The sequence below is a fragment of the Lolium rigidum genome, chromosome 3 (assembly GCF_022539505.1).
Source record: "Lolium rigidum isolate FL_2022 chromosome 3, APGP_CSIRO_Lrig_0.1, whole genome shotgun sequence".
NCBI lineage: Eukaryota > Viridiplantae > Streptophyta > Magnoliopsida > Poales > Poaceae > Lolium > Lolium rigidum.
In genome coordinates, this window is record NC_061510.1 from 274,549,885 (window position 1) to 274,561,637 (window position 11,753).

The 11,753-nt window shown below is 44.3% G+C and overlaps 1 protein-coding gene across 2 annotated transcripts; it reads right to left on the minus strand.

The window, feature by feature from the left end:
* Positions 1-8,355: 8,355 nt before the first annotated feature.
* LOC124699525 (glycerophosphodiester phosphodiesterase GDPD6-like) lies at positions 8,356-11,397 on the minus strand. Of its 2 annotated transcripts, XM_047231816.1 has the most exons (8): positions 11,192-11,392; positions 10,526-10,704; positions 9,998-10,181; positions 9,801-9,875; positions 9,451-9,560; positions 9,108-9,326; positions 8,865-9,020; positions 8,356-8,795 (listed from the first exon to the last, which is right to left on the minus strand). In XM_047231816.1, exons 1-8 carry the CDS (start codon positions 11,202-11,204, stop codon positions 8,559-8,561), a joined length of 1,173 nt encoding a protein of 390 aa, XP_047087772.1. In that variant the 5' UTR covers positions 11,205-11,392; the 3' UTR covers positions 8,356-8,558. The 2 variants fall into 2 exon arrangements, with proteins under 2 accessions (XP_047087772.1, XP_047087773.1); XM_047231817.1 differs by lacking the exon at positions 8,865-9,020 and having other exon boundaries at positions 8,356-8,810; positions 11,192-11,397.
* Positions 11,398-11,753: the final 356 nt, after the last annotated feature.

Genomic DNA, 11,753 nt, shown 5'->3' on the forward strand with positions numbered 1-11,753 from the left:
GGTGGGCGACCGCGCGGGGACAAGGTCCTCGTCCTCGCTGCTGTCCGCGATGGGGAGCCGCGATGCGCGGCTTGACTGGTCGGACCAGGATCCCTCGCCAGGGTTGCCGTACCTGGCGAGCTTCCCTGGGGGCGTGAGCCCCCAGTTCATCCAACGGCGGGCACTGCGCTTGCGCGCGTCCTCCGACCGGTTCCATTTGTCCCGCTCCGCCTTGGTGCGGAACACGGGCGAACGCGGCGGCGAGTCGCCGCCGCCCAATCCGGCGCGACGGCCTTGGGAGTCGCCACAGGACGCCATCGCGCCAACGCGGAGGGTGGATCAGTTCCTGGGCTCTGCTGGATTGCTCGCCAGAAAAGGGGCTTGGCGGCGGCGGAGGGAGTGGAACGGCGGAGGGGAGTAGGGTTTGCGAACCAAACTCCCCTCTGCGAACCCTTTTAATGCGGGGCGACCGATCGATTTCTCGGGGGGCCGAACTCATTATACGGGCCAGGCCGCGAGTTCGGGCTCCGTTCTGGCCCAGTTTCGGCCCGAACCCCTATTCTCGCCGGAATTTTATGGTTTTGGCCGCGAGTTCGGGCTCTGCTAGAGATGCTCTTAGAGCCTAGTCTGACTAGTAGGTACTCCATTTAGATCGATACGTTGTTTTTTTAGGAACCAGCATGATCCCCAAAGCACAATACTTACAATGATTTATATTTTAGTTACATGTATATATAACATAAAGGTGGAATAATAGAATGCAGGCACTGCGTAAACAGCTTGTTGTTTGGGCTCGTCGTTGTTGTTTGGGCTCGTCACACAACTAGGTTACTTAAGAAAGAAAAACAACGACTTTCAACCTCGAGGCTATTGCAGAAGTTCAACCGCTAACCGCACATAAAATTGAGCTCAAAAGCCAATCTAATACGGACATAGCAAAACTTTTTCGCGAGGAGGAACTCAAAGGGTATCGGCGATCTAAAGCTTAATTTATTCTTGAATGGAATTCGAATACTAGATACTTTCATAGTATTGCCAATGAAAGAAATATGAAGAAACGTATTCGTTCTCTTGTTCAAGATGAGGGCATGATTGAAGGCCCATCGACTAAAGTCATATATCACTAATTATTATAAGGGTCTATTTGGCGCACCGGAGGAAGGTAAATTCTCTCTGGATGAGTCTAGAATAGATGATATCCCACAAGAGTTTCTGAGAGGAAACTAGCTTACTTACTGCGCCCTATTCTGAGGACGAAATACACAAAGCTATTTTCCTGATGGAGCACAATAAAACACCTGATCTGGCTTCCCAACTGAGTTCTATCCTTCTGGGAGGTGATTAAACCATACCTACTAGATTTGTTTAGTGATCTTCACTTTGGATAACTAGAGTTGTTTCGCCTAAATTTTGGTGAGATAATTTTATTGTCTAAGGTTATTGAAGCAGAAACAATCCAACAATATCGGCCTATTTGTCTTCTTAATATTAGCTGTAAAATTTTCACTAAAGTCGCCACAATTAGTTTAACACAGTGGCTGACCATGTGGCTTGTCCTTCACAAACTGCTTTTATGCGAGGTCGTAACATTCTTGATGGGGTGGTTGTCATTCATGAAATAGTTCATGAATGACATCGGAAAAAACTGAATGGGGTTATTTTAAAGATTGACTTCGAGAAGGGCTATGATAAGGTCAAGTGGTCTTTCTTCCAACAGACTCTCAGGATGAAAGGTTACTCTACTCAGTGGTGTGCTTTAATTAATAGTTCGTATCGGGAAAAAGTGTTGCCATTAAAGTCAATGATGACGTGGGAAAGTACTTTCAGACCAAGAAGGGGCTTAGAGAGGGTGATCCACTTTTGCCAATGCTATTTAATAGTGGCGGATATGCTAGCTGTCATGATTGAGAGCGCAAAGTCGGATATCCAAATTGAAGGAGTTATTCCACATCTTGTCGATGAGGGATTATCAATTCTTCAACATGCTGGCGATAAAATTCTTTTTATGAACATAACATCGAAAAAGCAAGAAACCTAAAGTTAATTCTTTCAGCTTTCGAACAATTATTAGGTCCGAAGATAAATTTTCATAAGAGTGAGTTGTTCTATTTTGGCGAGGCCCAAGACCATGTCCACTTGTATGCTGAATTATTCGGCTGCAGACAAGGTCAGTTTCCTATTAGGTATTTGGAAATTCTGATTCATTATCGAAGACTTACAATGCCGAATGGAAAATGGTTGAGGAAAGATTGCAAATTAGATTTAGCAGCTAGAAAGGCAAATTACTATCTTTGGGAGAAAGATTGGTTCTAATCAACTCAGTACTTAGAAATATAGTACTGTATGTGATATCTTTCTTCCAACTTCCTAGAGAAGTCTTTAAAAGATTAGATTATTTCCGATCAAGATTCTTCTGGCAAGGGGATAGTGAGAAGCGTAAATATCGATTGACTAGATGGAGTGTATTGTGACGTCCTAAAGTTCAAGGAGGTATTGGAATTCAATACCTTCAAATCAAAAATAGGGCCCTTCTCGGTAAGTGGCTTTTCAAGTTACTTACCGAGCATGGAACCTGGAAAACTCTCCTACGGAGAAAGTATATCGGCTCAAATGCACTGTCTCGGGTTTTCTGGAAACCGGGGGACTCTCATTTCTAGGTAGATCTTATGGCAACGAAGAATTCTTATTCCCATATGGATCTTTCTCTATTAGGGAGGGTCGGAGATTCGTTTCTGGGAGGACAAATGGCTAGGTAATTCCACTCTCCGAGAACAATATGCAATACTCTCGTGAAGGTGTTGGAAACTTCACCACCAAATGTGTCTTTCAGAAGAAGTCTCATTGGGCCTTGATAAGTATCATGGGATGATTTGTTACAACATTTGGATTTAGTACATCTAACGCATGGAACCGATGTTTTTCGTTGGAATCTTACAGGGAATGGAACATTCTCGGTGGCTTCCATGTACAATGCCTTAATCCAACCAGAATTACCAATCGATAATAATTTTAAAATTTGGAAGATGAAGATTCCACTAAAAACGAAGGTGTTCGTGTTGTATCTTCGTGGGGTGATTCTCACCAAAGATAACCTTGTAAAACTCAATTGACATGGAAGTAAAAAAATGTGTGTTTTGTCATCATGACGAGACTATTAAGCATTTATTCTTCCGGTGTAAATTTGCGAGATCTATATGGTCAGTCATCAAGATAGGTTCTACCTAATATCCACGACGTAGTGTTGCGAACATTTTCGGCAATTGTCTCAATGGCGTGGATAATAGGTTTAAATACTTATTAGGGTGGGAGCGATTGCCTTTATTTGGTCGCTATGACTATGTAGAAATGACAAGATTTTTAATAATAAGTTATCTTCTCTTATGCAGGTTATTTACCATTGCACAGCTACACTCTGTTTGTGGTCACCTCTACTGTGTGTGGAGGATCGTGACCTCTTTACGGACGTGTCTACACGGTTGGAGGATACGGCGAGGGATATTTTTTCGCAACATGAATGGCAGCGTGATCTAAGGATTGACCCTCCTTGTGCATCCTAGTTATGGAGAGGCCGGGGGTAATACTTCCTGAGTAATAAAATCGCCCATTATCGAAAAAACATGTATACATAACCGAGCAAAATTGCATAGCAAGAAAGTGTTATTATGGGGACAATGTTTTTTCATATGATTATCAACTACCAAATAAAACATGAGGTTATATTTGCAACATGCCAGGAGGCCTATCGGTTTCAGCAAAAATGACCACAAAACCTGGGCATTTCGAGAATTTACCCGTCCAAAGAAGAAGAAATCTCAGGCTATAACTTGTTTTCTTAGTGACATACCTAATTACCAACCAGACACTGTGCATGTTTGTGTTTCATTCTTGGAATCCGCTATTTTCTATTTGTACGTTGGTAATGAAAAATCTAGTTTGTATCAACCAGTTCAGCACCAGTTTATGAATTTACAGATTTCATCTAGTTATGTGGCAGCAAGAACATTCAGTAACCTCCGGTATTTCTTCAGAATCAATAATATTTTCGTGGCCATATTATATTGCGAGAGTTGCTTCTTATACGATATGCTTTTGTCCACTTTTCTACTTTTTTTCGCGTACATTTTGTATCAAGGTCATTGTTGCCTGTAACATAGGACATTAGACATGAACAATGGGCACATATTTCACAACGTGAAAGTATTAATGGAACGGCCTATTCCAAATCGCGATATATGCAGCGTCCGCAGAGACGCAAACCTGGCTTATGAAGAAGAAATCTCAGGCTATAACTTGTTTTCTTAGTGACATACCTAATTACCAACCAGACACTGTGCATGTTTGTGTTTCATTCTTGGAATCCGCTATTTTCTATTTGTACGTTGGTAATGAAAAATCTAGTTTGTATCAACCAGTTCAGCACCAGTTTATGAATTTACAGATTTCATCTAGTTATGTGGCAGCAAGAACATTCAGTAACCTCCGGTATTTCTTCAGAATCAATAATATTTTCGTGGCCATATTATATTGCGAGAGTTGCTTCTTATACGATATGCTTTTGTCCACTTTTCTACTTTTTTTCCGCGTACATTTTGTATCAAGGTCATTGTTGCCTGTAACATAGGACATTAGACATGAACAATGGGCACATATTTCACAACGTGAAAGTATTAATGGAACGGCCTATTCCAAATCGCGATATATGCAGCTCATAAGGGTATCTCCAGCGGCGGGACGAGCGACCGTTTGTGTCCGCCATGACCGGAAATGCGTCTGGCACCACCTCTAGTGGGGCGACGCAAAGTGACCGGGCCGTCCGCGGAATATGAGCCAGGTTTGCGTCTCTGCGGACGCTGCGCGGACGCGCAAAGTGTCCGCTCGGTCCTCGCACGGACCCGCCTGGCAGCGGCACAACTGCTTCGTCTTCCGCGGCATTACTTTAGGGCGGCGCGCTGCAGCCTTTGCAGGGCCGCGTTAATGGCGTGCCTCGGCTTCCGCGAGCGTACGCAGCTAGTAGGCGTTGCACTGGCAGGCCATTGAAGACGAGATGGCGTCGGAGCCTCTTAAAGGGACGCTGCCGGCGCCCATTTCCCCGACCAAAACCATTGCCAAATCCCACAGTATCCACCACACCGACGCCATGGAAAGAAATGTTGGCCGTTCCGGAAGACGAAGAACGACCAGGAGGCTAGCGGCTCGCGTTCCGGCAAGAAGGCACGGGTCGGCCGGTACGTCCGCGTTGACCTCGCGCGGCAGCTATGGGAGGAAAACCAGCCGGTACCATGGCCGGACGCGAACTTGCCAGGAGGGGGCTGGTACCTGAACTCGCGGCGCGTGCCGGTCCCCCCTGTGCCACGCGAGGGCCGAGAGCGGCGGTACGAGGTGCACCGCCGTCGAGCGATCTTGCCGCCGGATCTGCGGGAGGATCCGGCGTACGCGCTAAACTCCTACAACTGGATTTCCTTCGGGACGTGGGAGTTCGACGCGCGGCGCCGCGCTGCCTACCTCGCCGACGTAGACTACTTCGAGCGCGAGATCGCCGCCGAAGAAGAAGAGAACGACCAGGAGGACGCGGACGAGGACGGCGACGAGGACGAGGACGCGCACGAGGACGTGACCATGGCGCAGTACGACCACGACGACGGCGGGCCGGCGTGGGATCCGGAGACCCAGCCGCCGGACATTTCCGAGGAGGAGGCCATTGCCATGGCACTGGCCAACAGCGAGCAGGACGAGCTCAACGAGCTCGCTTTGTGGGACGGGCTCGCAATCCAGCTCCGCGTGTCAGCGCTCGCGCAGGGGAGGCCGGCAACTCCTCCGGCCACGCCGACGCGTTCCAATGTCCGCGCTCCGCCTGCTGCTTCAGCGTGGGATCCCTGGCCACAGCCTCCTGCCCGTGCGGCGGTACCTCCTCCACCGCCGGCGTACGAGCTTCCATGGCCGACGCCGCAGCTGATTGACCTCGTCAGCGACGACGACTAGTAGACAACACTTATTAGCACGCCTTTCTGGCTTTTTTATTTTTTTTAATTATGGCCTATGAATGAAAAAAAAATTATGCGTCGTGCAGCTGGAGCCACCCCCGACGGAAACGGACGCCCGGACGATTTCGACCATTTGGCCCGACGTAAACGGACACGACGCGTCCGTTTGGACGTCAGAATTGCGTCGCGCTGCTGGAGATGCCCTAAGCATGAACCATAAATATTCGTGTTGTAGCGAATACTTGCACAAAGGAGAAAAGGGACAGGGACTGGTTTCTAGTAGTAGCTATGTTCCCATCTTGTACATGGATGAGGCGACGCAGGACTTTTTTTTTGACAATCAATACCACATATATTTATCGTAACAAATAGTACATGGTAGAGATACACGAGCTGACTCCAATGATTACAGAATAAAGTCTAAAAGATACTAACAAATCTTCGAGGTCTTCAAATTTTTCCTTCTTCCAGAACATAATCTTGTACTCTTCTGAAAGCAGCCAAAGATAGGTAATGAACCATAGACCTGTAAATACCGACGAAGGTTCTCCCATAATTTTAATTTGAGCCGCAATGCCAAGGCTGCGTGCACGCATGCAACTATTAAAGCAGTCATTCAACATCGACAAGAGTACCAACACCATTATGTCAGGGAATAACAACCGACTAGCCTTGTACATGGATGAGGCGACGCGGGACTTTTTTTTTTGACAATTAATACCATATATATTCATAGCAACAAATAGTACATGGTAGAGATACATGAACTGACTCCAACGATTACAAAATAAAGTCTAAAAGATAGTAACAAATCTTCGAGGTCTTCAATTTCTTTCTTCTTCCAAAACACAATCTTGTACTCTTCTGAAGGCAGCCAAAGATAGATAATGAACCATAGACCTGTAGATACCGACGAAAGTTCTCCCATAATTTTTTGAGCCGCAGTGCCAAGGCTACGTGCACGCACGCAACCATTAAAGCAGTCATACAATATCGGCAAGAGTACCAACACCAGTATTTCAGGGAATAATAACCGACTAGCTTTGTCGTCGTCGATGGAGAGCCGAGAGTACGAATCACCATTGTCGATGACGTAGCATCCGGGACAAAAACTGCGAGGATAATCCTCCTCGCGGCAACAACGACAAAAGATCCAAAATCGATCTGGCGAAGCAAGATCCGAAGGACCATACCTAAAAAATTGTGATTGTTCAACACCACCATTGACGCCGGGAAGAAGATCTCGTCGCCGAACGATAGGCCGAAGATCACTTATTGCAGACGATGCCATCTCCATTGAGGGGAAACCAACAAAAAGTCGGCTACCAAACTCCTAACATAATCTAATGAAAACAATACTTTTATTTGAAACTCCACGCATAGATCGGGTTCCCCACTCCTCCTGACGCCGGCGAAGCCGACCGGAGGAGGGGGAACCAATCTATGGAGGAGGATGAACTGGAGGCGGCTAGGGTTGAGGCGGCGGCTGGTAGGAGAGACGGGAGGAAAAAAGCTACGATGCGATCATGTTTGGCCTAGGCGACGCGGGACTTTGTTCCCGGCGATACCGAAATAGGTCCAGCGCCATACTGACTGGTGAACCAGGGTCGGGTCGAGGTCACTGATTGGGTCCACCACAAAACTCTCAGCTCGGCACACTTCATTGACCCTGTGGTTGCCTCCAGTATCTCAGAACTCTTAACTGGACAGAATAATAATTCCAACAAATTAGGTACTGTAGCTAAGTAAATGAAACAGGAGTGTAGGAACATGGGAGCATATGCTCCCTTTAGTTTAAAATACATCTTACACACATTTTAAATTTCAAAAAAGTTGAAACGAAAAGTTCGCACGTATATCTTTACGTGCTACACGTTTACAAAGTTGTTTCATAAAAAATCGACTTGTCATGTGACACGTGTAAAAAAAGACAAAACTCAGTGCTAGAAATAATGCTTTTTACAAGATAAAATTTCTCTTTTTTACATAGTCCACAAAAAATGTTGGTCTTGAAACTTGACGAACGCACATATATTGTGAAGATGTACATGTAGAATTTTTCGTCAAATTTTTTTGACACTTCGAAATAAGATTTTTTTGGTAGAGGGAGCATACGCACCTGGGAGCCGAATTGAATTTCTGATGCCTGGATATATATAGTGATTATTCATGTATGTTTTGTAGTAGGAAAACATGTTTGTGATGAGTGCCAGACATATTTCATATTTTTCTTTTCTGGCGTACATTTTGCATGAAGGTCGTCCACCGTAACATTTGAACCATAATTAGTTAACACTTAACACGCAGGATGACAGGAAGATATTATATCCTTAATTCGAGTCAGTTCGAGTTGAGAACAAATGCCACCAACATGATACTCATTTAAAAGTGCACTTTCTGGATAAAATTCATTTTAGACAGTGCAGTACATCCAAATTTAAGAACGTCTGCACTCCATGATGCTGCACAATAAGCATTCCTGTGATGATATAAAGGTAACAATTACAGAGAGTGACAGTACCAGTCCTTTTTCTCGGTGATCGATACAACGAAACCAATCTCATAACGGGGTTTGTATACAGACTTGCCAACCAAAGCTTAGTATCCATCGTCCTTTAGCATGTAGGAGATCTGATACAGGAGTGCCTCTGCATTCTTTGCCTTCATTTGGTGTGGAGCTGTCCAATCCTGGTACTGGTGTAAGCTGCCGGTGAAATCGGTGAACAGACCGTCAACACCGATCTTGCTGAGCCAGTACTCATATTCAGCATAAGGGTCTTGGTGGAAGTTGAAGTGCAAGAATGAGTTCTCGTTTCTGAATGTGTATGGATGGACCTGCAATGCATCATGCTTTAGCATGGTATGTAATTTAAGACCAATCAGTTGACATCTCAGACAACTCACCTGAAGATTCAGAGCATGCGCTCGTGCCACAAGATCAGTCGGTGGCCCTAAATAGTTATTTTCTGGGGGAACAACTGTATCCTTCCATGGCCCAATACCAGTTACATACTTCCTTATGAATTTGAGATAATCATCCGAAGTAATATCATAGTAGGACTGCACGTTTTGGCAAAATTTTGTTTGAAAACTAGGTTTTTTGCATAGAAAAGAATAACGCCACTGCTTGCTGGTGATTTTTATTACCTGGTTGGTATCTTGAGTCCGAACCGTGGTGTCATCGATGAGAAGCAGTTTTGGGGACTTTGTCATGTTTGAGATGTAAATGAGTGAAGTTGGAGCATAACATTGGATGAATAGTGGCTTCTCGAGCCAATCTTCAGACATGTATTCGCCTTTGTAGCCATACTTCATAAGTGTCTCCACAAACTTATCCTCAAACTTGTTGCCACCTGACCACTTCACCTACATGATTATCCAATATAGTCATATAATGAAGTTTCAAGAAGAATTTTCTCTACGTTAAAGTTGGTTCCTTCTTTATGTAAACAAACTGTTCTCATGAGTTGGTGAGGTCGAAGTCGCCTACATGCTCGTTAATGAAAATAGGATTCTTCATCTCTGGGTATATCCCAACAACCCTGTCAGCATACAGTGCAATCATGATGAACTCATCAAATGTAATGATCTTGTACTTCCCTACAGTACAGAAGGAGAAATATTATTAACCAGTGCAAAGGAAAAGAGATAGGGTTCTTTTCTTAAGTAAAATGGAAAATATGGGTGTGTATTCCCTAAGAAAATAGGGTAAATAAATGACGGAAGAAATCCAATTGGCATACTGGTAACATTAACAGGGTTTTATTAAACATTAGCAGTGTATATAAGGCAGTAGCCCACAAAACTAAGAAAGGAATAATTAGAGAAAACGAACCATACAATTGTACTGCTGATCCCTGAATATGTAGCGTTGCTTCACCCTCAGAGATTTCAGTTCACTTAGAGTAAAATCCACTGTAAGCAAGCAGAACTCCAAATGTCAAAACTAGATTCACAGCCACAGAAATAGCAACAGAACTTCTGTCCAAAAAAACAGCAACAGGAAAACTGGACAAGGTGGTCAGAGTTTCACATACCAACAAACCATCCAGTTACATTTGCTCTCTCGACTTCATAGGTTCTCCTCCTGCCAGCAAACTCCGCACGGTCAGCGATGTCAGTCGTTGCATCGAGGGTTACATCATGAAAGCATATGAGATGCCCGTCCTTTGACGCAAGTATATCAGTCTCAATGAAGTCTGCACCTTCCTCAATCGCCCTCTGGAACAACCAATGCGTACATTCAGGTTTACATTAAGATATTGGATTTCAGTCCTCAGAGAATCTCTATCAGTATGCTAATCATAATCTGAACATGATCTCCAAAGATATCGCTTTAGCATAAAACTCATTTTACTATGGTTGGGCATGTGCCTGTGGTATCATATTATATTGAGAACTAATAGGGTCAATACTTAATAGTAGTACAGATGAGTTTCATGGTTCCCTTAAAAACATATCTATGACTCTCATTCTTTTGCAGATACGAACAATAACATCTTTATATAGAAAAATAGCAGAGCGACATTTAGATGCCGGTAGTTGGGGACTGCATTGTTAGTTACCGAATAAGCTGCCGCGGTCTCTTCGGGTATTTCACCATTGGAACCCCTGTGGGCAATATTGTAAGGTCTGAATGTCTGTAATGGCTTCTTGTGGTTTACATCCAGCTGACTCTGGTGAGGGGCAACTGGATTGCCATCGGATCCTCCAAGGAGTACAAGGACAATGAAAGAGGCATGCCCTGTCATCGAAGGTGACAATCAATCAACCAGCATCTTCAAAATAATTAACTATTCGAGGCAGATGAACTACATGTCAAGTTTCTGATCCAGTTAAACAGAAAGACAAAATGTGTATTCACGGTATAGTAAAAACAACAAAGAAGCTGAATAATGCATCAGTACTTGGGGAAAACATATGCATTATCGCATTCACATACAAGTATACTAGAGGATCCGATAAATCTGATTTAATACTGATACTGTCATAAGAATACACTCAAATAAAACTGATGTTGCCAAGAAGAGCAGTGATAATGGCTAATTATCTAAAAAAAAACGATCTGTGAGAAGTGAGAAAGGAGCTACAGAACCTCGAAAAAAAAAGAACGGAGCTACAGAGAACAAGTTTTGAGACAGAGAGAGAGAGATGCTGGGTATACAGAGCAAAGCAAATGGGGTGTACATCAGTACAAGACCGAAAGAGGTACTGTAACTGTTTGTACTCACAGAGCGAAGCCATGGCGCTTCCGCTTGCCCTCCTTCCTTCCCTCCCACCTGCTGCATGCCCTCAGTTGCTTCCTCGGCGATGAGCTTTTAAATAGCGCATGGCCGGCTGCCTGGTCTGGGAAGATTCCTCGGAGGCCGACCCTTTTTTATTGCTATTTGCAGCGCTATTTCTCCCTAGAATTCTCCTATATCATTTATCTAATACTCCAGCTTGTCTTCCAGACCGTCTTAATTTGATATATTTTTCTTTTATTTCGCCAACACAGCTTGATTTCTTTCTCTTTTTTTTCAGACAGGGAAGCAAGTGTCGGAGAATGAAGATGACGGGATAAACACAAGTCATCTTCCTCTTGGCATCAATGATGTCTATGCAAATGCAGGTTGCTGTCAGTTGTACTTGTACAATATTGTCATCGGTCAATGAACAACACTGAATAAATCTCCGTGCGTATAATAGGACCACGCCCGCACTGATTGAAATGCTGAATAGATGAGGATAGTATACTAGTACTGCCTGATGGAGACTACCCTTGAAAGAGGGGAAAGCATAAAAATGATCCCA